This window comes from Talpa occidentalis, unplaced genomic scaffold (assembly GCF_014898055.3).
Source record: "Talpa occidentalis isolate TD23 unplaced genomic scaffold, MPIMG_talOcc4v2.1 talOcc4.8, whole genome shotgun sequence".
Taxonomy (NCBI): domain Eukaryota; kingdom Metazoa; phylum Chordata; class Mammalia; order Eulipotyphla; family Talpidae; genus Talpa; species Talpa occidentalis.
This window is the reverse complement of record NW_023605194.1, coordinates 24643017-24670131: the sequence shown is the minus strand read 5'-3', so window position 1 is coordinate 24670131 and position 27115 is coordinate 24643017. Positions and strand designations below refer to the sequence as shown.

General features: G+C 42.0%; 1 protein-coding gene and 1 pseudogene across 2 annotated transcripts; both read right to left on the bottom strand.

Moving 5' to 3' along the window:
• Nucleotides 1–986: 986 nt before the first annotated feature.
• LOC119233447 (cytochrome P450 2C21-like) lies at nucleotides 987–26577 on the bottom strand. Of its 2 annotated transcripts, XM_037495815.1 has the most exons (9): nucleotides 26410–26577; nucleotides 21191–21353; nucleotides 18716–18865; nucleotides 15298–15458; nucleotides 12702–12878; nucleotides 10625–10766; nucleotides 5605–5792; nucleotides 2735–2876; nucleotides 987–1168 (listed from the first exon to the last, which is right to left on the bottom strand). In XM_037495815.1, exons 1-9 carry the CDS (start codon nucleotides 26575–26577, stop codon nucleotides 987–989), a joined length of 1473 nt encoding a protein of 490 aa, XP_037351712.1. The 2 variants fall into 2 exon arrangements, with proteins under 2 accessions (XP_037351712.1, XP_037351713.1); XM_037495816.1 differs by lacking the exon at nucleotides 12702–12878.
• Nucleotides 3990–4368, bottom strand: LOC119233448 (40S ribosomal protein S15a-like; annotated as a pseudogene).
• Nucleotides 26578–27115: the final 538 nt, after the last annotated feature.

The following is a 27115-nucleotide window of genomic DNA, read 5'->3' as shown; positions in this document are numbered from 1 at the left end:
ATTATTGCCATACTTTTGTCTCTTCCAGAATCTCATATAGTGGTCTCAATGTGTAGTCTTTTCTTGGTGATGTTTTTCACTTAGTTGGTATGCCCTAAAGATTGCTCCGTGTCTTTTCATGACTTGATTGCTCAGTTCTTTTAGGTGTTGAAAATATTTCGTTGCATAGAATTACCACAGTTTATTTATGTGTGTGCAAATGTTTAAACCCTAAATGGACTGTGGATAAATAATATCTTGGCTACTTCTAATTTTTGTTCATTGTAGATAAAGCTGCAATAAAAATCTATGTGCTGGTTTCTGTTTTTTTTTAAAGATTTATTCATTCATGCATATAAGAACTGGGGTACAGGTCAGAAGAGTGGGGGTGAGAGGATTCACAAGAGACAGAGTAGAGAACAGAACAGGCAGACTGACTGAAAGACACTGCTGAGGGGAGCAGTGGGCAGGACAGGAGAGATCTGCTGCACCATGTGATTAGTTCCCTGGCCGGGGATTGAACTCATGCAGCAGTGACTGGTGATGACTCATAGTGCTGTGACTTAACCCCTTGTGCCACCAGGGAAGCCTGCAATTTTATTTTAATAAGATTTGGGAAAAAAACAGAAATTATACATGCCAAATAGTCAAGAAGTCATTCCACTGGAGAGCTAGATAAAAGAAAGTAATACATGGATTTCATATTTAAAAAATTTTAAAGTTATGAGATCATTTCCAATTTCTAATAAAACAAAAGACAATATAGGTGCCTTCCATTTGGTATACACTGCAGGTAGATAGAGCCAGAGTCCTCAAAACTGCATTACAAAAGGATTTTATTAGATATCAGACAGTGAGACTTAATTCGTGCAAGGAAATTTGAACTGAATCTTGACAGATGAGAAGAAACAGTTCAGGAAAATGTTATTCCTGCTGGTAAGCGGTGGGTATTGGCTAACACAGAGACCAGCAACAATTGCTCTGCCACATGGTAGCTTGTCTTTTCTTCACACTGGGATGAAGCAGAGCTCAAAGAAGGGCGGGATGGTGGTTATTCCATTGGCTATTGGCGTGGTATCAATGTCCTTTGGATCAACCAGAGGTTTCAAGGTAAAACGCTGTAAAATGGTGGTCAGAAATAAAAACAGCTGCATTCGGGCCAGGCCTTCTCCAAGACATACTCTCTTTCCTAAAAAGAAACATAAATTAAATGTTTACTTAATTCTCTAAGTTAGCACACAGGGAAACCTAAATAAATATGAAGTGAATAAATAAATATAAATTTTTAGAAAGTCTAATCAAATATGCTTCTATCTACCCCCAAACATGGTTTTCTTCATTTCCTCAGCACAAATTTCTGTGTGCATACTGTGCAAAAAAAATCTTTTCTGTACACCCATGTTGGAATTGCTCTGCTACAGTTTGTCAGTGACATCTTTCTAGACATACACACACAAATTCCACACTCGCCTATCCCAGTTGGTATGAGACATGCACTGTACTTTTCCATCTACTTCAACCCAAGAGTCAACAATAGATTTACTTCTTATTTAGATAATCTTTTTAAAAAATATTTATTTATTTATGCACACGAGAACTGGGGTACAGGCCAGAGGTGCGGGGGCTAAGAGGACCCACCAGAGAGAGTGGGGAACAGGACAGGCAGATTGACTGAAACACATTGCTGAGGGGAGCAGCGAGGTCTGCTGCACCATGTGGGTAACTCCCTGGCTGGGGATTAAACTTGTGCTGCAGTATCTGTGGACAGCTTCATAGGTTGCCTCCTAACCCCTCGCGCCACCAGGGAGGCCCTTATTTAGATAATCTTATCCTTGTCAGGTCCCTGCTTTAAAAAACAATTCAAGAACTTTCCATTGCATAGTATAAAAAATATCATGAACTGGCCACAAATCTTACTAGCTTTTCACTAGCCCCAATAACACCAGTGATATTACCTCAGATTCCAGCTCAGCCTGCTGATAATCCCATCCTTCTAGATCCACCTCAGATGTCTGTTATGTTCATGCAGACTTCTTTGACATGCACAGGGCATACAATTCACTCCCTTATCTGTTTTCTACAACACTCATTAATGACCTTATTGAAAATATAGCACGTTTCACATTTCACATAAAGTCACACGCAGCCTCATTATCATAGTAAAAATCATGCTCACCTGCACCAGGACAGATCTGGTCAAGACCAAACTTGGAATAAAAAGGGGCATGAATGCAGTTTCTAGAAACCCCTGCTCTTTCTCTGAAATGCTGCCACCGTAGACTCTAGCTTCCCTCCTTAGCACTCCTCCAGGCAAGCCCTGCGTCTCCCCAGTTTGGGCTGAAGGCCTTTAGAGCATGAGTTCCTTTCTCCTTCCTTGACCAATGAATAAACCTCATTTCCTCCCATCGACTCTTGTGTCTCCAGTGTTGACTTTTAACCAGTGAGCAAGTAGTCTTGGCTCTGATAACAAGGTCTGCGGTAAGCTCATTGAGCGACCTGGTTTCTCAGGTCAGGTGAAAAAAGGTCTTTATGGAATTACAGTTGTAGGAGGAGCCCTTTGGAACCAAAGTGGTAGGTTATGGGACGGTGAGTGCTGACTCCAATCTGGTGAGAAACAACCTGGACTTTGGGACTGGTGCCTCTGACCCCACACAAAATAACAATTTACCCAGCCCAGAGCAACTTCCGTGCAAAGCCCTTCGTCATCTCACTTGACCCCTGATTACATGTATATAAATAAATGAAGTTTGCTTGCCTGCTGAAAAAGGCATAAAGTAGTCACTCTTCTTAAAATTTTCACTTTCATCCAGGAAATGGCCAGGATCAAATGTCTCTGGTTTGGGAAACTCTTTGCCATCATGTAGCACAGAATTCAGAGATGTTAGTATGCTTGTGCCCTGATATAAAGGAAGCAGATATATTTGATTATTCAGAAGTAAGACTTTAAAAAAAAAAAAGTGAGACTTAAAAAAAATTATTATCTAATCTTTTCATTTTATAGGAGATTGAGGCATTTGCTTCCTGTCACAGAACAAATTAGAGACCAAGTCTAATGGGTATAAAATCATGCATGCCTGTCCATGTAGTGGTGAGAAATATTGGGGTGAAGCCAGAGGCATGGGGTGGAAGGATTCATTGGAGACAGAGGGGAGAACAGAAAAGGCGGATTTATTGAAATATCCTGCAGGGAAGCAGGTCTGCACACAAAGGAGGGTTTGAGGCTCTCTTGTATACTCTGTTTTTTTGCGGGCTTTCTATCTTGGGGCGCCAGCTTGCACCAGTTATTTGCTGGGCTGTCTGGTGTCAGGCACTGGCTTTTGGACTTAAATCTTGTCCTGGCCCTACTTCTGCATTCCTGGAACTAGTCTGATTTTTCTGGTCATTGTGGTCAATCTTATGGCCTTGTCTCCAAGGCAACCTCATTCAGTTCCCCTCTCTATTGAAATCTCCCAAATCTGCCTGCTGGGCCAGGAGTAGGGACTTGGTAACCTTATTAAATGATGCCCTGACAGTCCAGGGTGCTATTCATTGACTCCAAGGCCATTCTCATCAGTTTATAGCCTGACACCATCACTTTTTTTTTTCCTGAAAGATTTATTCATGCATACAAGAGTTGGGGTGTAGGCTGAGGTGCGGGGAGCAGGGAGGTGGAGATGAGGGCGGCGGGCAGGTGAGAGGATTCAGCAGAGAGGGAGTAAGGCGCAGAAACAGGGAGGTTGGCTGAAATACACTGCTGAGGGGTGCAGTGGGCAAGACAGGAGAAGTCTGCTGTGCCACGTGGGTTAGGATCTAACGCCTGCTGCAGTGGCTGGCGACAGCTTCAAAGTGCTGAGACATGACCCCTTGCACCACCAGGGAGGCCCACCATCACTTGCTTTTAAGAAAATTAAGGAAGTTCCTTGAAGTGCATTGTTTTTTTTTTTTGTTTGTTTGTTTGTTTGTTTTGTTTTGTTTTTGTCCATTGAGGCGTTTTATTTCCACATGTGTTTTAAACCCCTAGAAAAAGAATCTCAAGATTTTCCTCCTGTGTGTTTTCGTCTTGCTTCTTCATGGTCCATGATGCCAGCTGAGGTTGTCAATACAATGAAACCAAACTGACGGGATGGAAGCAGATTATTCTGCCATTTTTCTAGATCTTTGAGTTGCACATCAAATCTGGGGCTGATCACTCCACACTTGTTTAACCTGCCTGTGAGGTTCACAACAATTTGCCCAGCTCTGTGATCATCAATGATTTCAAATTCGCCAATGTAAGCATGCTTCATCATCCCAGTTAGAAACCGGACGATAACTTTGGAGCACGGTCTAATAAGAACCTGGCATTTGCCTCTTTTCGGCATCGTTGATGCTCTTGAGAGCATCAGCCAGGAGATTCATGAGCACCATAATGGCGGCACGGAAAGATGGTGCAAAGAAGTGCATTGTTTGTAACCAACTGCGGTCATCAGTTCATTTCCTTTAAAAACAATTATTAAGTCTTTCTGAGTTGCCATATTCTTGAAACTCTTTCACTTTTCCATCAAGATGAAAACTGCTAAGATCCCCTCCTCCTGCTGTGTTTTTTCTTTTCAATTGTTGTCTGTTCATGTGGAGATGAGACAGCATTTTGGACTTCTATCAAGGTTTTCTTCAACTCAGAGACATGGTGTACCATAATGATTTAGTTTAGTTTTCAGGATCAAATCTCAATTTCTATAAAATTAAACTCTATGATCATAGGTAAGTTTAAAATTTCAGTGCCTCCTTTTCATCACTAGTAGAATGTAAACAACATATTTGCATTAGTGTATTGTAAAGATGAGATAAATTATGAAATATTTTTAGACATGCTAACATGCTCAATAAAGAGTTTGTAACTGTTATGATGATAATGATTTTATTCAGAATATTTGGCGACCTTAATAAAGGTTCGTAGGGTAAATAATTGTCAGGATTTTCTGCCCTCCCAGCCATAAGGACTGATGGATCCCTGCGGTCCTGAATGCATGCCTGATGGCGGGCACCTGGAGTAGGGTGTGGGCATGCGTAGGTGGGTTCACCTGGGCTGAGCCTGGGCTTATAAGGGTGGCGTGACCGGCTGCAGGCGGAACAGCAGAGCGGAACCACCGGAAGGGGAGCCGAGAGAGCAGCACCAGCAGAGGCGCAGAGACCACAAGAGAACGCTGGAGAGCCCAGAAAGAGTGAAGACTTGCTGGGGGGTCGGGGGCAGGCCTCCCAGCACCCCTGCCTGCCCTGTACCTGGTAAATCCCAATAAAAGCCTGCAGAAGTGACTGAGCGCTCCTAGGATTCTCCTTTACCCCCTTCTGCCCCAATTATAGAAAACCTGCTCTGTGCCTTCCCGCTGCTACACCCACAAAACAAGAATTGAAATTCTTTTTTTTTAATTACATCGTTGTTCATTTTTGTACAATAGCTGCTTTCTCCCCTCAGGTAGAGTCCCCACAGTTCTCAGCCACCCCATCACCTGTGAACTGTCACCATAGTCCTTTGTTCTTCCCTCCCGGTTTGGACCCCTCTGGTCTCCCCCTCCCTTGCTCTACACCTCAGGTCTGTGGTCAGCTAGCTAGTTTGCCTTTTTTTGACCTGAGGTTTCTAAGGAGGATTACAGATGAAATATCTCTCACCTTGGGAATAAGGAATCCTCTGAACTTGATGTTCTGAGTCACTGCATGGGGCAGGCCACTGGGCGCGAGGTCAATGTATCTCTGGACCTCGTGCACCAAGGCGTCCATGTAGGGCATGTGGTTGCGGTCCTGCATGCTGGGACTCCGGAGTCTGCCCACCACGTTCTGGATCTCCTTCTGGGCTTTCGCTGGCAATGTCAGAATGAGATTTGTGTGAAAAGAAGAAGACTTTTTACGTGTTCTTCTTGGGCCTGGTGATATGGTGGGGGAAGAGGTAAAGAAGGGAAAATGCTGGGTTGCTACCTGGGGGTGGGGGAAGAAGCAGAATTTGTGTTTCTGGGCATACTGGGGTCTCATGCAAGACATGAACATGTGTATATTATAGTACACGATTGTACTAAAAACTCAGTTCTAATTCCTTGTTTTGTGTACTTTTCTTTAGTGAACTTCAGGATCTGGAATTATGAAGATTCACTAGAGGCCATGGACTCGAACTATTTTGAGTAAGTCAGATTTTGTTTCAAATATGTTAAGTTCCAAGAGGGTAAGAGCTATCCAGTACATAAATGCCAACAAACTAGAACAATTGAAAGATGTTTAGTTGAATCAGCACAGAGCACAAAAGTAAATAAGTTAATAATTATTTAGACAGTAAACTATAACAGGCAAGCTGCACTATTATATTACTTTATAATTCCTCTCAGTAATCCTATGTGTTGGTATTATTTTGTGTGTTTTGCAAATAGGAAACAGACTTAGAACATTTTGTATATCCAGGTTTTCTGTGGTATTTTCCTTCCTCAAACCTACAATTTTAGAAATTGAGTAAGGTTAAAAAAAGGAATTTGTGTTCATGAAGCATATTTCCCTTTATTTGCAAAGTTAATAACATGTAACTAGTAATGCGTGGCTTAATTATGACTATTAATTATTAAAAACATTTAATAACTTTTTCTATGACTGTCAGGAAGTAAAATTTTCTCCTTTAAAACAGATGAAGGAGCGAAGTAGGGAGAGAATCATGAATCTGAGGTCACACAGCTACTTCCTAATACTCAGAATTCTAAGCCACTGTTGTTAGGTCTGTAAGTCATTTTCTCCAGGATCATATAGTGACTTTTTTGTTTTGTTTTGTCTGTATGTTTTCTTTCCTATTTCTTTTATATATATTTTTACATCATTGTTCATTTTTGCACATTGTATGCATTTTCATCTTGGTTATAGTCCCCACACAATTCCCACCCACCCTTGTTTTGATCCTACTCCCCCCCCCCCCGTAGTGTCTCTGGTTTATAGCTGCTTGTTGATTTTGATTTTTACCTTATTATAATTAGTATTGTACCTGGTCCCTTATTTATGTTGTGACTTTTGTCAAATGGCATTTACTTACTACCAGAAGAACATCTTTGTAATGGAATATGTTAAAATTATATGGTACTAGATATAAAGAAAAAAGTTGGGCAGCTCTCCCAAAGGTTTATCGTGGAGGATGATGGATGTTTTGGTGGTGGGTGTGGCATGGTGATGTGCCTCTGAAGAGAGGTGGACCTATTCCCCTAGATCATGTACAGTGTTGTAAACCTATGTTACCTCAATTTAAAAAAAAAAGAACTTGGAGCAAGAAAAGAGAGTGTAAAATTATTTGACTGAAAGAAACTGTGTCATGTGAAAATAAGGCAGCTACATCCATATCCCACAATGTGTGTGAGCAAAGCAATTTCAAGACTCTACTTGTAAATTGCTCCATTTAGTCTTATATGTAATGGGAGGGTATTATAAATAAGTGGGAAAATCTGGTGCTGATGTCAGAGATAACTGCATGTGGTTTAATTGTGCTAAAACTGTCTTAATATGCACCAAAGCACAAGACATGATGTATTAGTGAAGAAAATATTCTCTTAGATGAGGACACAGTAAAAATGAAGAGGACAAAATGAAAAAGTTGGATTTGCAAAAGAAATTATGTTTGCAAGGGAATTTTTTTTTTTTTTACCTAAAATGGTGCACTTGAAAAGATACAATTTTTATTGTGTACTACTTTGTTTTGGTTAGAGTGAGTCTCTGTGATCAAAAAATACTGTGATTTTCTCAAGTCACTTCTTAACATTCCAAAAAACTTCAGTAGAAATATCTTTTAACATGCTTTTCAATATAATACTGGAAGTCCTAGCCAGAGCAATAAGACAAGAGAAAGACATACAAGGAATCCAAATAGGAAAAGAAGAAGTCAAACTGTCATTATTTGCAGATGACATGATAATATACATAGAGAACCCCAAAAACTCCACAGAAAAACTAATTCAACTAATTTATCAGTTCAGTAAAATGGCAGGATACAAAATCAACACGCAAAAGTCAGTAGCCTTCCTATACACAAACAATAAATCTGAAGAAAAGAAATAAAAAAAATCCCTTTTATTATTGAAACAAAAAAAATCAAATACTTGGGAATAAATCTAACAAAAGAGGTAAAGGACCTATACAAAGAAAACCATAAAACACTGTTAAAAGAAATAGAAGAAGATACAAAGAAATGGAAAGACATACCCTGCTCATGGATTGGAAGAATAAACATTATTAAAATGGTCATCCTACCAAAAGCAATATACAGATTCAATGCTATTCCAATAAAAATTTCAATGTCATTGTTCAAAGAAATAGAACAATTATTGATGAAATTCATATGGAATCACCAAAAACCCCGAGTAGCCAAAGCTCTCCTGAAAAAAACAGAAGGGAATGGAGGCATCACACTCCCAGATTTCAAACTATACTACAAAGCCATAATCATCAAAACTGCATGGTATTGGAACAAGACCAGACATGCAGACCAATGGAATCGAATAAAAAATCCAGAAATAAACCCACAGATTTATGGTCAACTAATATTTGACAAAGGAGCAAAGAATATTCATTGGAGCAAAGAAAGTTTGTTCAATAAATGTTGCTGGGAAAACTGGGTTGCTACATGCAAAAGAATGAAGCTTGACTACTACCTCACACCATACACAGAAATCAACTCAAAATGGATTAAAGAACTAGATATAAGACCTGAAACCATAAAATACACAGAAGGAAATATAGGTGAAACACTATGTGATATGCACATCAAAGACATCTTTACAGACACATCACCCAAAGCAGTGATAGCGAAGGCAAAGACTACATCAAATTAAAGAGCTTCTGCACAGCAAAAGAGACAATAACAAAAACAAAGAGAAACCCCACCAACTGGGAGAACATTTTTGCACACAACACTAATGATAAAGGACTGATCACAAAAATCTGCAAAGAGGGCCTCCCTGGTGGCGCAGTGGTTGAGCGCTGGGTTGCGAAGCTGCCCGCAGCCTCTGCAGCGCCGGTTCAATTCCTGCTGCTCCCCGGCCACCGGAGGAGGGTCCCACATGGCGCGCAGACCTCTCCTGCCGCCTGCTGCTCCCCTCAGCAGTGTACTTTGGTCCTTCTGCCTGCTCTGCTCCCCGCTCTGGCTCTGGTGAATTCTCTCACCCTCCCGCGCTTCTGACTGTACCCAGTGCTTGTATAAATGAATAAAAATAAATCTTTAAAAAAAAAAATCTGCAAAGAGCTGATGAGACTCAACAACAACAAAGAAAATAATCCAAACAAAAAATGGTCAGAAGAGCTAAAAAGAAACTTCTCTGAAGAGGAAATGCAAATGGCCAACAGGCATATGAAAAAATGTTCAACATCACTTGTAATCAGGAAATGCAAATCAAAACTACCATGAGATACCATCTTACACCAGTGAGAATGGCACATATTACAAAAACTAGCAACAACAAATGTTGGCGAGGATGTGGAGAAAAATGAACTCTCCTGCACTATCGGTGGGAGTGCAAACTGGTCCAACCACTATGGATAGCTGTGTGGAGATTTCTGGACCTACTAAACATAGAGTTTCCATATGATCCAGCAATTCCACTCTTAGGTATTTACCCAAAGGACACAGAAACATCAATTCCAAAGAGCACCTGCACCCCTATGTTTATAGCAGCACTGTTTACAATAGCTAAGCTTTGGAAACAGCCCAAATGCCCCAAAATAGATGACTGGATCAAGAAGATGTGGTACATATAAATCATGGAATATTACTCAGCATTCAAAAAAGATAAACACATGCAATTTGCAGCAACATGGATGGCGCTGGAAGGGCTCACGCTCAGCAAAATAAGCCAGAAAGAAAAAGAAAAATACCAGGGCCTCCCCGGTGGCACAGCGGTTGAGCACTGGGTTGCGAAGCTGCCCGCAGCCTCTGCAGCACCGGTTCGATCCCCGGCTGCTCCCCGGCCACCGGAGGAGGGTCCCACATGGCACGCAGACCTCTCCTGCCACCCGCTGCTCCCCTCAGCAGTGTACTTCGGTCCTTCTGCCTGCTCTGCTCCCCGCTCTGGCTCTGGTGAATTCTCTCACCCTCCCGCACTTCTGACTGTACCCAGTGCTTGTATAAATAAATAAGTAAATAAATATTTAAAAAAAAAAGAAAAAGAAAAATACCAGATGGTCTCACTCATAGCAGGAATCTGGAAAACTTAAATAAGGGGCCAGGAAAATGAATAACTATAAGAAAGTGAAAATCAAAATCAACAAAAACTATGAACCAGAGACACTCTATGAGGGGTGGAGGGCGGGGAGGGGAGGGATTGGGGTCAAAATAAGGGAGTTGCAATTGTATGGGGAATATAAAAATAAAATTTTAAAAAATTTAAAAAAAAGAAATATCTTTTAACAAAAAATAATAATTTTCTGGACAAGTGAGATTTTTTAGAAAAAGGGGAAGGCAAATTCTATCCAGATCTTCACACAGCTGTGTTTACTGTATCTGTACTGACCTGTATCAAGGACACAAGGGAAAACAATCCCTTCTGCTCTTCAAATTTCTGCTGCTATTTAAACATTTTGTTCTCTTTTGGTACATTGATATAATCTAATTTGAATGTAATACATCCAATGGTAGTAAAAATTCCTGGAATTCCATCCTGCCTGTCACCTGTGATCATACCTGTGACCTCTGGGTATTTCAGCAGCAGGAGGAGAGCATATCTCAGGGTGGTGCTCACAGTCTCTGACCCCCCAAAAAACAGATCCACCAAGGTAGCGATCAAGTTGTCCATGGTAAATTCAGACTGTTTGTTGTGTTTTTCCTAGCAACAATGTGTTAGAATTACTTGACAAAGAAGAAAGCCTTTGAGGGAACATAAGTCAATACAACATCATTATTAGCTTAATTTGCTTATTTGCAAATTAAAGCAGACATTAAAGAGTGCTATTGCTTCCTTAAAATTTGATGAATTGTTAGGATTCCGTCAAACACTTAAAACATAATCAGTCATGAATTTCCAACATGTTGACAATTTCTTTCAAACAATCCTTTTCAAGTCATCACTGCTACTCATTGTCAGTTGTAGCATGTTAGCAATTTTATCATTTTTTAATGATAATTTTTTAAAATTTCCCAGTCAATCCTTCAGTGCTACCCACCCCAAACTGTATCACTAGCATGAGCTCATCAGCAATTATACCCACAACAGTTCCTCAGTTATTCTCAAGATAAACTGAAAATGTCACTGCCTTATCATTTCCTGAAACTTTGTCATCTTTGTCCATCTCAGAGTTTTTGTCATCTTTGTCCATCTCAGATCTTCCTCGAAACCTACTTCAGTCTGTGAAAATTTCCGACAAAATTTCCAAAGATAATGCTTTTTGTATCTCTATCCATTCCTGAATTCCCTCACTTCTTACATCTTCCATTCATGGGATTTAACTTTATGAATGATGTGATCATTAATCTTTTTTTTATCAGTAATGAATTTATTTAAAAGTTCATTTGCCAAGAATCAATTCCTAGAAGGATACTTTTAATATGCTTGGACATTTTGAATGTGACTGGTTATCTGATTTCCCAGTTCACTGTAATTTGAAAGCATTAAACAAGAAGATAGCCAGGAATCTTCTCACTCTTACCCTACTCAAAATATAATTTCACTTTTTAAAATTTATAGTTTTTATATCATCCTGACAATGAGTGACATGGCGGAGAAATAACTAACATTGACATGAAAACTTAAATTTAAGAAATGGGAAGAGAGTTCGACTAGCTTAAGGAGACCCTAGGGTGTGATCACATGATGCTGCATTATAATGGCGGGTTTTTGCGTTGATGATTAATCTTGAACGCGTGTGTGCCGGTTTGTTTCAATGTGCATGTGAGTCTGCCCCCAGTAAAGAATCAGCTTTAACATGGTTAATATAAAAACTTCCAAGTCATTTTGATAAGATGTTTTGTTGACAACACTGCACTGACAAATAGCAGTCGTGGAGCAAGCTGTAGGATACAGGATGCTGCCGAAGAGCAAGGTCCTGGCCTTTTTACTAATAGAATAATCCTATGGTATCAGTTGTGAGGGAAAGGAGACAAAAAGAAAAGGGAGGGGTGAAACTAGAAAATGTGCTCCGTCAGCTGTGGCATCAGGGGTTGCAAGTCTGCCCTCCAGGCATCTGCTTGCTGACTTGGTATTGTAATTGAGATCAAGCCCTAGACCCCCAGCCATGGTTTCAATCTTATCAACAAGCCTTTCCACTCATCAGTTTCTGGGGTCCCTTGTCATACATCTGCCCTCAGACCCCAGGCGTTCCCAGTCATACTTCTTGATGTATAACTGGGAGTACGTTGATACATTGGTCCTCAGCACCACCACCCCCCTACACCCTCCAGGCATTCCTGTTTGTAACTCATGATGTATAGTTTTCCCAAAGTGATTAAGCTTTAAGCTCTTCGTTGATCTGAAAGGCACCTTGTAAGGTCTGGCTCTTATGACTGATTGACCCAGCTGTTCTGACCTTGTTTAAGAATGCAGAACTGCAGGTAACAAAAAATGGTGGATGAACAGGCCACTTAGGACTAGCAGACCCACAGTAAGAAATATCTTAAGATACACAATGTGGTTTGCAGAAGGAAATAATACATCTTTAGGGAGGATGGTTTGGTTTAATATCTCAGCTTTACTGGGAAGAACAAAGCTAATCCATGAGTCACATCACCCACAAAGATGAAATAGGCTATGGAGGCCACATAGTACCTGTTCCATTTTGATCAGGAAGTAGTCAATAAAGTCTCGAGGGTTATTGAGGTCAAAGGATTCTTGGTGGTCTTTTATCTCTTCCAAAATAAACTTTTTTACCTCATTAATGTTTTTCATTAACTTATTATGACTTCCTGGAAGATAATACATTAAGGAAGGGAAAGTGTTGTAGAGCTGAAAGAGGAAAGAATCACTTGTTAATTCACTTGGCAGTCTCTTAGAGGTGCAGCTTATGTACCAGACATTTTGCTATATGATGAAAAGATAAATAAGATATGCTTCCTACACTAGAATGTACTTAGAATTTTAAGGAGAAAACTGATAAAATGACCAGAGTTACAGTATGCGTGCATTACAATGTCACAACCAATTAAATTCTTTTTTTTAAGAATTATTTATGCATATAAGACCTGGGGTACAGACAAGAGATGCAGGGGGTGACAGGATTCACCAGAGACAGAGTGGGGAACAGAACAGGCAGACTGGCTAAAATACACTGCTGAGGGGAGTAGCAGGCAAGACAGGAGAGGTCTGCTGCATCATGTGGGTGGCTCCCTGGCCAGCTGGTAATCGAGCTCATGCTGCAGAGGCTGCAGATTGCTTCATAGTGGGGTGCTTAACCCCTTGTGTCACCAGGGAGGCCCAGAACCAATTAAATTCTTAACTATGACCAAAGGAAATCAGGAGCAACCACCTCTTCCCAGATGAGATATAGAGGTTCAGAAGAGGTGGTCAAACAATCTAAGATGCCAAACTAGTAATAGAATCTGAAACCCCTCTTTATCCAGCTTATTTACCTCTACTTCTCCAGAGAATTGCCTAAAAAGTGTGCATGGCTCATACCCTTTTTTTATGTAATGAAGAAACAGTTCATTGTAGAGATCAAAGAAATCCCTGAATTATTTTTATTTAGGCACTTTATATTCTGAGAAATGTGCATGTTGCTCTCTTGATCTGGCCATTGCCAGTCCTGAGTTTCACTCGCTTACTTAAGACAGCATCTTAGGACTTACTAAACACTCTTGGTAGACAAGGAAGCAGTCTATTCAGTCTGGGATCTTGTATCAAACTTGATAGAGTATCAAGAAATCTAGATTCTAAGGGCCTCCCTGGTGGCACAAGGGGTTAAGCACAGCACTGTGAAGCTCTCAGCAGCCACTGCAGCACGAGCTCTGGCATAACAGACCTCTCCTGTCTGCTCAGCTATTCCCCTCAGCAGTGTGTTTCAGTCAATCTGCCTGTTCTGTTCCCCACTCTGTCTCTGGTGCATCCTCTCACCCCCGCAACTCTGGCCTGTACCTCAGCTCTTGTATGCATAAATAAATAAACCTTTTTAAAAAAAGAAATCTAGTTTCTAGACCTAGCACACCCCTTGCTTTAGCTTGGCTAAACATTTTTGGAAATGTGCTTAATATCTCAAATAAGTTGACTCTTAGTCCTGGAAAGTCTTTCCCAGAAGGAATCCGTCACAACTTTATAATCTATCAAAATTTTTATTTGAATTTTTTTCTTTTATTAATTTAAAATATCTTCTCACATTGTTCATTTTTGTACAGTGTTTGATTTCCCCTATGGTTGTAGTCCCTACGGCCATCACCAAGCTTCCTTGTGCCCTTCCCAGCATGTTTTGACCCTTTCTCTCGCCTTCCCTACACAAATTTTTAGTCATTAATAATTATAAACATATGAAATAGCATTTTCTGACACTGCACTGTAACCGGTACATTTTAGAGCACCACCCTGTTCATCTACAAATATAAAATCAGGGAAAATAATGTTTTTTTAAAAAAGGCAATGATTGATTATGGTTTTTGTAAATTCACCTTTCTATGACTATATTCCATGTATTAAATTTCATTTCTTGGGCCTCTCCAGTGGCGCAGCAGTTGAGTGCTGGGTTGCGAAGCTGCCCGCATCTTCTGTGGCGCCGGTTTGATCCCCGGCTGCTCCCCGGCCACCGGAGGAGGGTCCCACATGGTGCGCAGACCTCTCCTGCCGCCCGCTGCTCCCCTCAGCAGTGTACTTCAGTCCTTCTGCCTATTCTGCTCCCTGCTCTGGCTCTGGTGAATCCTCTCACCCTCCCGCGCTTCTGACTGTACCCAGTGCTTGTATAAATAAATAAATAAATCTTTTTTAAAAAAATTCATTTCTTCACATTAAATTGATTTGACAACTTACTAATTGGTTTTAAATGATGGCCTGATAAACTTTAACTCTTTTGAAATAGGGCAAAGGGCTGTGGTGCGCATGAACGATAAATTAGCTAGAAATTTTTTATTTAAAAGAAAACGTGATCAGGCCTCCCCGGTGGTGCAACAGGTTGAGCCCAGCGCTGTGAAGCTGTCTGTAGCCTCTGCAGCGTGGGTTCGATTCCCGTTCAGCCAGGGAGATACCCACATGGTGCGGCAGACCTCTCCTGTCTCGCCCGCTGCTCCCCTCAGCAGTGCTTTCAGTCCCTCTGTCTGTTCTGCTCCCTACTCTGCCTCTGGTGAATTCTCTCAGCCCCCACACCTCTGGCCTGTATCCCAATTCTTGTATAAAGAAATAAATCTTTAAAAATAATAATTAAATAATAAAAGAACCTTGATCTTACCTGTATCCAGGGGCTGCTTAAAATTTTGAGGCTTTCATGAAAAAGGTCTAACATAGTTGCCAACTTCTTATCACTGTACTCAAAACGATTTTGGAAAACAATGGAGCAGATCACATTGCAGGGAGCATAGCCCAAAAGTAAAGTAGGATCACAGGGAGATGCTGCAAAGAATAAGTTAAACATTACAATACAGTTTTCATATAAATCTGAAGCTGACTGCTTACTATAATTGAGCAGGGTTGACTTCTAAGATTTTTGAAGTAGAAGAACTACGTGGACTTTCCATTATCAGTGTAAATTGAACATGCCTAAGCTAAAATTTAGTATCTTTTCTCAAAACTGTGCAATGCAGTCCAAATTATTTATTAATTTGCCTCAAGTATTCTCCCATTTATATCATTCTCCAAATAAGAGCCACTGGGAATTCACATGAAGGAAAATAAATAAGAGGTCATTCAAATACATATTTAAAGGTGTGAAATGTAGTTCTCAGGGGGACACTGCGTCATGGGGCCCAAAGAAAGCTGAGCAATGATGATCACATTTTATAAAACATAGTTGAAAAAAAAACCAGGTATTTCTTATAGAAAAGAAGAATAGAGCCTCCCTAGTGGTGCAGGGGTTAAAGTCTCAGCACTTTCAAGCTACCGCCAGGCACTGTGGCATGTGTTTGAGCCCCTGCCAGGGATCTGACCCACATGGCACAGCAGTCCACTCCTGTCTCACCCACTGCTCCCCTCAGCAGTGTATTTCAGTCAGTCTGCCTGTTCTGCTCCCCATTCTGTCTCTGGTGAATGCTCTGTGCACCCCCTGCACCTCTTCGATGCATAAATAAATAAAATAAATCTTTAAAAAAAATTGTGAAAGGAATTAAATTCACATATTGGAAACAGGCATCCCATCTGTAAGATTTTTTTTTAAAGATTTATTTATTTATTTATACAAGCACTGGGTACAGTCAGAAGCGCAGAAGGGTGAGAGAATTCACCAGAGCCAGAGCGGGGAGCAGAGCAGGCAGAAGGACCGAAGTACACTGCTGAGGGGAGCAGCGGGTGCCAGGAGAGGTCTGCGCGCCATGTGGGACCCTCCTCCGGTGGCTGGGGAGCAGCCGGGGATTGAACCGGCGCCACAGAGGCTGCGGGCAGCTTCACAATCCAGCGCTCAACCGCTGCGCCACCAGGGAGGTGCACATCTGTAAGATTTTAACTAATTTTTAAATAGCTTTTTATTTTAATTTGGGGGTTATATTTTGACTTCTCCACATTTACCCCCAAATTGTAACAACTCAGTTGCTATCACTTCTCCTACAGGCCCTCCCATCCAGTCCTAGGTAATATGTATCAAAAGTCCAGTACATGTTCATTGGCACTCTCCTGCCTTTTTCAGAAATGTATTTATTCTAAGGAGCAAATCATAATCATGCAAATATTTGTAATATTTGCATTTTATATTAGTATCAGCAAAAAAGAGGAATCCGTCTATCTGGATAATGATACAACATTGATTTAAAACACAGTGGGAGCCTCCCTGGTGGCACAAGGTGTTAAGCACAGCACTGTGAAGCTGTCTGCAGCCTCTGCAGCAGACTTCGATCCCAGACTGGCCAGGGAGCTACCCACATGGTACAGCAGACCTCTCCTGTCTCTCCCCCTGCTCCCCTTTTCAGTGTATTTCAGTCAGTCTGCCTGTTCTGCTCCCCAGTTTGTCCCTGGTGAATCCTCTAACCTTCCACACCTCTGGCCTGTACCCCAGTTCTTGTATGCATAAATAAATAAATGTTTAAAAAACTAAAAACACAATAGCCCTCCACTGTATAGAATATAGTGATGTTAGTTTTCTTGAAAAATATTTAATATTGAGGCTAGTAAACCCTATCTTATGAATCTGATCTTGCTCCTTTCCTGTCAAGTCTCCTACCCTCCTCTCTCCTCCACACTTCTTACCCCTGCATGTGATGTACACACACACACACACACACATACCCCAATATGCCCAGGAGCAGATGTGCTACTGAGCTCCCTCCCTTCCCTCTCACACCCATTGATTAGCTGTTATGCAGCCCTACACACTAAGAAGGATTTGATGTGACCCTTACTGCTGAACCACTAAGGCTCTTTTTTCAGTTTTGAGATATAATTAACATAAATATATATGAGATATAATTAAAATTTTCAGTTTTGAGATATAATCCAATACTGTATAAGTTTAAGGTATGCAGCATGATGACTTGATATATAAATTTTGTGAAAAGTTTGTGATGTTTCTCAAGAAGTTCCTAAAGAAATTACAGAGATTTTCAAGTCATCAGGACCAAAATTACTAGCTATTATCAAATCCATGTTCTCTTTATTTCCCACTATATTTAAAGAAATTTTTTTAAGATTTATTTATTTATTTATACAAGCACTGGTTACAGTCAGAAGCATGGGAGGGTGAGAGAATTCACCAGAGCAGGGAACGGAACAGGCAGACTGATGACATACACTGCTGAGGGGAGCAGCGGGTGTGTCAGGAGAGGTCTGCTGTGCCATGTGGGACCCTCGCCAGCGGCCAGGGATCGAACCGGCGCTGCAGAGGCTGCAGGCAGCTTCACAGCCCAGCACTCAAGCTGCACCACCAGGGGAGGCCCTAAAATTTTTTTTTTAATTGAGGTAACTTTGGTTAACATTATTGTTTGTATTTTGGAAGTATAGGATCCCCGCCTTCAGATACTGTTACTTTAGCCCTCTCACCACCCAGGTGCCCATAGTCCTTTGTTTTCTGGTCTGCTTTCCCACTTCCTCTTCCTTAACCTCCTCCCTTTAACCACCCCCCGCCCCCACCATAGCCAGCTTTCAAGGGTGAGTGTTGGTATTTGGCTTTATCTGATCCTATGTTTAGTTTCTCTATATTCCACATAAAAGTGACGCCATTGGGTATTAGTCTTTTTCCTTCTGATTATTTCCCTTAGCCTTATCCCTTCCAGCTCCAGTGATGGCAAGAGTTTATCTTTTCAGTCTCTGAGAGGTATCTGTTCTGCTTTCTCTCCTTTGGCGCAGACAGATAGCCACATTTCCAGGCTTTGCTTATTTAGGCTTGGTCCTAAGTTATAGCCCATGCAATGTGAGAGAAATTCTGACTACCCCTGCCCTACCTGACCTGTTAAAACTAAGTTGCTCTTTTCCTTGTTTGTTGCTCTTTTTTGCTCTCATGCAAAGAAAGGAATCCTGGTGACAGTGGAAGCCACATGTTGAGATATCAAAGCCCGCACCAAGCTGATGAATGAAAAAGCTGGTGCCAACTACTTCACTCTTACTACTGTTATGTGAACAAAAAAGTAAACTGTTGTATTTGATTCACCGTATCTCCCTGTAATCTCTCTCTAGTAGCATTAAATCTCCCCAAAAGATCACTGTTGATTCCATAAAGAAATACACACCATTGGTTTTTTTTAATGCTTCCACCAGACATGAGGCTTCCTCCTGAATTCTGTCTTCAATGGTCTTCTTCCCCATCCCCATTTTCCGCAAAATCATGAGGGAGAAATGCCGGGTTTGCTTCCATGTTTCTCCGTGGCTGAAAGCAACTCCTACCAGGACCAGAACAAACAGAGGAATCATCTACAGGATCATGAATTCTAGCCCAGAGTCTTTATCTCAGAAAATGATAATATCACTTTAGCAGGGATGTAAATAGAGAGGTGGCAGCCTAAGGAATCCCCACCCTCTCCTCACAACCCAGCAACTTCATCTGCTTCCTCTCATTGGGCTAATATCTTTCTGTCAACATTCTTGGTTTTACATATTCATCCACTAGGTCCTCTAAACCTCAGCATAACTCTGTGAACCAACAATTTTGTCCCCATTTTACTGATGCTGAAGACCAGGGAGGCAAAATGATTGCTCTAAGCTCTCACAGCCCATAAAGCATGGTGAGTCTCAGTCATAGGTTAAGCTTACAGTGCTGACTTTCATGCATTATGTGTGAATTTTATTTTTTTTATTTTTTAAAGATTTATTTTTATTTATGCATATAAAAACTGGGCTACAGGCCTGAGGTGGGGGGTGGTGAGAGGATTTACCGGAGAGAGCGGGGAGCAGAACAGGCGGATCCACTGAGATACTCTGCTGAGGGGAGCAGGGGAAGACAGGAGAGGTCAGCTGCTCCATGTGGCTAGCTCCCTGGCCAGACTCGAACTCTTGCTGCAGTGGCTGCTAATTGCTTGGTAGCACTGTCTTTAATCCCTGTGCCACCAGGGAGGCCCTATGTGTGAATTTTAGATGAAACAACAAAAGGAGTCAATTCTTAAGGGAATAGATAGCTCATGTGCATTGGATGGAAGCTCATGAAAACCTGTTCCTCGGACAATGGATACAGCCACAACCCTCGTCATTTTGTAAGACCCTTTAGTAGGAAACAGGAAAGATTTATTTGCTTAGCAGTTCCTTTTCAATTTTAACATTTCTCCTTTTATTTGTTAAATCTCTCCTATGAAATGTGGTCTTTGCACCAAGGAAATTCAACATCAGACTCACAGAACCAAGACAAGACCAAGGGAAAAAAATAATGCACATAGGGCTTCCCCAGTGGCACAGCAGTTGAGCGCTGGGTTGCGAAGCTGCCCGCAGCCTCTGTGGCGCCGGTTCAATCCCCGGCTGCTCCCTGGCCACTGGAGGAGGGTCCCACATGGCGCGCAGACCTCTCCTGCCGCCCGCTGCTCCCCTCAGCAGTGTACTTCGGTCATTCTGCCTGCTCTGCTCCCTGCTCTGGCTCTGGTGAATTCTCTCACCCTCCTGCGCTTCTGACTGTACTCAGTGCTTGTATAAATAAATAGATAGATAGATAGATAGATAGATAGATAGATAGATAGATAGATAGATAGATAGATAGATAAAAATATTTAAAAATAAATAAATAAATAATGTACATAGGCAATTTGTCCAGACAGGTCTTGGAGAACAATGTCGGGGAGGAAGTGACACCATTTTGAGTCTTATCTCCTTTGGACTAGATGGTTCCAAAACCAAATGGAAGATGATCCAATACTTAATTTATAAAAACTTTTTAAAATATCAGTTCTAATCCACACTCACTATGCATATATGATCCTCCTGTTAGAATGTATTTGTGCTTTTTTCTTTGTATTCTAGTAGATTTAAATACTTCTTATGCTTTATTAGAAGAAAAGGGGATAGAAGGCAAGGTTGGAAATATTCTAAACCTATATTGACCCCATATATACTAGGCAAGCTCCCTAAAGTAATCTTTGGAAACCATGACTCAGGCCATAAAGAAAATGTTCATTGAGGGCCTCCCTGCTGGTGCAAGAAGGTAAGATGCAACCTATGTCTGCAGCCTCTGCAGCACAAGTTCAATCCCCGGCCAGGGTGCTACCCACATGGCGCTGCAAACCTCTCCTGACTCATCCGCTGCTCCCCTCAGCAGTGTATTTCAGTCAATCTGCCTATTCTGTTCCCCACTCTGTCTCTGGTAGGTCCTCTAACTCCCCCATACCTCTGGCCTGTGCCCCAGCTCTTGTATGCATAAATAAATAAATCATTTTAAAAAAGAAAATGTTCATTGAATAGGATAAATTTGTCATTTTCCTCCCTCTCTCTTTTTTGCCTTTTCCTCTTTATCTTAACTAAACACAATTTAAAAATGAAAATATGGTTTAGTCACACATTCATAGACCATTAGTGGTTGAGTGGTTTGCTTTCATTGCATCTGATGTTTCACAGACATAGGCCACCTTCATAATTTTAAATATGGATTAATGAACCTTCATAGAAAATTGCTGGAATTATGATATTTTCATACATTTCCTTAAATACTTTTAATTTCTCAATGCCTTAGCCAACCGGAAGTCTTTGCAACTTACATATCCACACACATCCCCCAAATAGAAGCATACCTCGTCCTTGCAGGTTGTGGTCAAATGCTGGGATACTCCCCCTGCCAGAAAACACCTCCCCATTATCAATCAGAGCTTCCTTGACCACTTCAAATCCGTGCAACACCACGGTGGGTTTTAAGCCAAAATATAGAGTGAACACAGGGCCATATTCTTCTGCTAACTGGAAAAGGAGTAAGAGATACATTATTGAGAATTTCACAAGTAAAATGTAGATCAGAGATAGAATTATTTTCTATTTAACTGAAGAAACATTTTTAAAAGATTTTATTTATTGGGCCTCCCCGGTGGCACAGGGGTTAAAGAAAGACACAGCGCTATCAAGCTATCCACAGCCACTGCAGCACAAATTCAATCCCCGGGCAGGGAGCTACCCACATGGCACAGCAGACCTCTCCTTCCTCTCCCACTGTTCCCCTCAGCAGTGTATTTCAGTCATTCTATCTGTTCTGTTTCCCACTCTGTCTCTGGTGAATCCTCTCACCCACCCTCCTCTCTCGCACCTCTGTCCTACACCCCAGTTTTTGTATGCATAAATAAATAAATCTTTAAAAAATAAATAAAACATAAAGATTTTATTTTTGCATAGAAGAACTGGAGTATAGGCCAGAGCTCTGGGAGGTGAGAGGATTCACCAGAGACAGAGTGGGGAACAGAACAGGCAGATTGACTGAAATATACTGCAGAGGGGAGCAGCGGATGAGACAGGACAGGTCTGCTCTACCATTTGTGGGCCAGCTCTCTGAGTGGGGATCCAACTCAGGCCCTAGAGGTGATAGTGCTGATACTTAACTCCTAGGTCACCAGGGAGGCCCTGAAGAAACATGTTAATATTCATTCTCCCATTATAGAAGATTTCAAATTCTAGACTCAGTAATCTAATGAGAAATCACAGTAGTTAAGTGGTAATTATCATGGTATTTTTTGTTAATGTTGCTATTATAGTTATCCTTTATTCAGCTCCTACTGTGTGACAGAGCTATTTTATGGACTTTATTCATGGTTTATTTTTTAAAGATTTATTTATTTATGCATTCAAGAGCTGGGGTACAGGCAGAGATGTGAGGGGGTGACAGGATTCACCAGAGACAGAGCGGGGAACAGAACAGGCAGAGTGACTGAAATACACTGCTGAGGGTGTAACAGGGTGGTCCCCAGGAAAGGGGGAGGTTCCAGGTTCCCTGCCCCACCCAAGGGAGGGTGGAGCTGAGCAGGGAGAGGAGAAGCTGCAGAAGAGACTGAGGAAGGAAGCTGGATGGAGCCAGGGGACCTGGAGGAGGCACATGGAGCCTAGAGACACGTGAAGAAACTGCGCTTGTCTTTTGGTCGTGAACTGGGTGACGCAGATGTGGGTGAGACCCGTGGGGAGGTGACCATGGCAGCTTTTATCTTGATGTTGATTTTGCTCTTTTCCTTCTGGGCTTGTCTGGTTGTTTCTGATCCTTTTCTGTGGGTCCCCACTGGAAAATGCTTTAGACTTGTGGCAGGCTTTGGGGCCTTGTTCTGGGCCAATCCCATATGGATGGACTTTTACCCACGAGGGGACGGGTAACTTTGGGTGCTTCATTTAGAAACTAGATTCTTTGCCGTTCCTGTATTGTTTCCTAATTGTATTAAAGTTCCTTCCCATTAAAGTCTCATATGTTTTGTGTTGATGCGGCAGATGGCAGAACCCATTTTGAATAGGCAGGTTTGCGGGGTTTGGGCTGCCCCTCTCCCTGCCCTGTAACAAGGGGAGAAGCGGGCAAGACAGGAGAGGTCTGCTGCGCAACGTGGGTTGCTCCCTTGCAGGCTGGGGATCGAACTCATGCTGCAGAGGCTGTGGATTGCTTCATAGCCAGTGCTTAACCTCTTGCACCACCAGGGAGGCCCTTCATACTGTTTTATTAACTTTTTTTCTGATGAACTTAAAATTGCACCAAGTTTCTCTTCCTTCTTAGAATTACAATAAATGATTTATTTCTCCATCTGGAAAGGAAGTTGCTCCATCTTGTCTCAGGTGTAAACCAATCATCATCCCTCCTTTTCCTTTCTCTCTGTCTTCTTTTTAGCACCAGAGATCTCTAAGATTTATTTAAGTTTTATTGATTAGCCACAGGTTTACATAACTGTGCAGAGACCTCTAACATGATAGATATGCCCCAGCAATCCGGGGGACCATGTGATAAGCTTCCAGGAACTGATTTAATCAGAAGTGTTATGTGCAATCCTGCACTGTTGCATAAGTGACAATTGCATGCCCTACCTGTCCCCCCCTCCCCACGAAGTGGCAGCATGGAGATGGCCCCACTGTGACCAGGCCAATGAGAACAGGCGCCTAGGAGCACAGATGACAAAGGACAAGTTTGAGAAAAACTGGTTCTCAGGCCTCCTTGGTGGCACAAGAGGTTAAGCACGGTGCTGTGAAGCTATCCGTGGCCTCTGCAGCACCAGTTTGATCCCCGGCGGCCAGGAAGTAACCCACAAGGTGCAGCAGACCTCTCCTGTTGTGCCCGCTGCTCCCCTCAGCAGTGTACTTCAGTCAATCTGCCTGTTCTGCTCCCCACTCTGTCTCTGGTGAATCCTCTCACTTCCCTGTCCCCCAGTTCTTGTATGCATAAATAAATAAATCCTAAAAAAACAAACCTAGTTCTCTGAGTACCATGGTGGAAAAAGGAGGCAGTCTACCAGCACTCCCTCCATATCATAATGAGCGATAGAAATCAACTCCTGTGTTCCTTAAGCCATTGTACTACTGGGTCTTTCTGTCATGGCAATTTATTTTTTTTTAATTTTTTTTAAAGATTTATTTATGCATACAAGAGCTGGGGTAAAGGCCAGAGATGCAGCGGGATGAAAGGCTTCACCAGAGACAGAGTGGGGAACAGAACAGGCAGAATAACTGAAATACACTGCTGAGGGGAGCAGCGGGTGAGACAGGAGAGATCTGCTGCACCATGTGGGTTGCTCCCTGGCCATCCAGGGATTGAACTTGTGCTGCAGAGGCTGCGGATTGCTTCACAGTGCTGCTTCACAGTGCGGTGCTTTACCCCTTGCGCCAGCAGGGAGGCCTTGTCATGGCAATTTATTAGGTACTCTTTAAATGATATAGGACTTACACTCTTCCAACTTATCCAATGTTTGATTCTTCTGCATTCTCCAAAAAGCAACCAGGATGAAATTTTCAAAAGAAAACGTTAACATGAAGTCCTTGAAACCTGTTAATGGAATAGCCTTGCTCTTATAACAAAGGCTAGTATTTTTTAAAGATTTATTTATTTATTCATACAAGAACTGGGGTGTAAGCCAGAGGTGCAGGTGGTGAGAGGATTCACCAGAGAGAGTGGGGAGCAGAACAGGCAGATCTACTGAAATACACTGCTGAGAGGAGCAACGGGGAGGCAGGAGAGGTCTCCACGTGGATTGCTCCCTGGCCCAGGGATCAAAATCTGGCTGTCAATGGCTTGATAGTGCTGTTTTTAACCCCTGTGCCACCAGGGAGGCCCCGAAGGCTAGTATTTTTTAACTCAATGTGAGACCTGCATGCTCCAACACTTGTTTCCCTCTCCAATCTCATCTCACACACGTTTTCACTTACTCTCTAAGCAACAACCAAAGTGGATGTCTTTCAGAGACTCCAGTAAGTAATTCTCCAAATTGAAAAGAACTGGCACAGACTTTTAACTGCATCTTGGTTAATGCCTACTCCATCTCTAGATTTCACCTTCAACTTAACTTTCTCAGAGCCTTTCTTGCTGCCTTTTTTTCCCACCCCTAGTTCTCTAAGACACATGGTCTCTTCTAGTGGGTCCTGTTACGTGGTTTGTAACCATATACTTATCCGCATGATTATTTCATAAATGTATGTCTGCCCTCCTGAACGTAAATTCCATGCTAGGGTCTTTCTTTTTAACTCGCCAATGACAATCCCAAGTATCTAACATAGTAAGCATTTCATAAATTGTTGACTGTATGGTATAATCAAGTACTCTGCACAAAAGAATTACTGCTCACATTTTAAGAAATAGATTCAAAACTCAGATTTTAAATACTCGTTGAAGGCTGTGTGCTAACAAATAGATTATTGAGGGGTGCTGACATATTATCTTCAAACTCAGAGGTCAAACATAGGAAAAGGAGCTTCTGTGGACAGTGTTCTGTAATTATTTCAGGGAAAACAGATTTCAGAAAATTACCTCAACCTTCAGAGAGCTATTGTCACATACATAGCTAGAACTAAGGTGACAAGAGTCACCTTAGTGTTGGTAAATATCTAAGTTTTTGTGGAAATCCCAACTGAAAAGTTACATATTTTTTTAGCAATGGCCGTATTTTTAATAGTGAAACTGAAAGCTATCATTTTTCAAAGTGCAAAGTCCAAAGTCTTGACAAACAATGAAAGTGAATAGCTCTTGTGGCAATATTCCTCACCTGAGCAGAAGGAAAAAAGCCCTTAGTGCCCTTTTCTAAAAGACCAAGGAAAAAGCCACCATGGGAACCAGCAAGGAGGCAGGATAAAAAGGTAACTAGAGTAGCTGCTCATTCAAAAAGTAAATAAGTAGAAACTGAAATTTCCTGAAACACTAGTTATATCCTCACCTTCAAATCAATGTGTACTTTTATGTAAGTTTTGGTATCGTTACTCTCTAAATCAATAGGTTTTTAAAAATTGAACATAGTTGGGCCTCCCCGGTGGCGCAGCGGTTGAGCGCTGGGTTGCGAAGCTGCCCGTGGCCTCTGCAGCGCCGGTTCGATCCCCGGCTGCTCCCCGGCCACCGGAGGAGGGTCCCGCATGGTGCGCAGACCTCTCCTGCCGCCCGCTGCTCCCCTCAGCAGTGTGCTTCGGTCCTTCTGCCTGTTCTGCTCCCCACTCTGGCTCTGGTGAATTCTCTCGCCCTCCCGCGCTTCTGACTGTACCCAGTGCTTGTATGTATAAATAAATAAAATAAATCTTTAAAAAAAAAATTGAACATAGTTTCATCTCCATTGGGGTTCACCAAAGAATAATTATGAAAAGGGGAAGCCAGCTCACCATATGGATAGGGAAATTCCTACCTCAGCATTTTCAGCAGTCACCCCGTGTATCTCATTCCCTTCTGGCAGCCTGAGCTGCAGATCATTTAAGCACGTCTAGCTATCCAGTGGACACTGCCCTTGAAAACCACTTCTTTGAAAGAAGGTGAGAACGAGCTAGCTTATTACACATTGCAAACAACGGAAGAAAAATTAATCATACCTACCTTGCTTAAAGATTTGCTGAGGTTTTTAGGATCCAACTGTAGGATATTTCCAAGGATTGGAAGAGGGGTTGGGCCAGGCGGCAGTCTTCCTGGAGTATTGTTTCGATTCCATAGAAAAAGAAGAATGAAACAAGAAAGACAAATCACCAGGACTGTGAAGAGAGCCATTGTTATGTGTTACATAGGCAATCGAGAGTTTCCAATCCAAATATTTTATCAGCGCTAAATATAATCTGGTCAAAGACTTTGAACTCTTAGATAAATATTATAATTTTACCTTCAGTGTACTTTCACCTATTGGTGCAATGACAACAAAAAAGAAAACAAGAGTGACAAAGAGACAAGAGTCACCTTAATGTTGGTAAATATCTAAGTTTTTGTGGAAAAGTTACTTATTTCTTTAGCGATGGCCATATTTTAAATAGTGAAACAGGGCCTCCCCGGTGGCGCAGCGGTTGAGCGCTGGGTTGCGAAGCTGCCCTCAGCCTCTGCGGCGCCGGTTCGATCCCCAGCTGCTCCCCGACCACCGGAGAAGGGTCCCACATGGTGCGCAGACCTCTCCTGCCGCCTGCTGCTCCCCTCAGCAGTGTACTTCGGTCCTTCTGCCTGCTCTGCTCCCCGCTCTGGCTCTGGTGAATTCTCTCACTCTCCCGCGCTTCTGACTGTACCCAGTACATGTATAAACAAAACAAACAAACAAACAAAC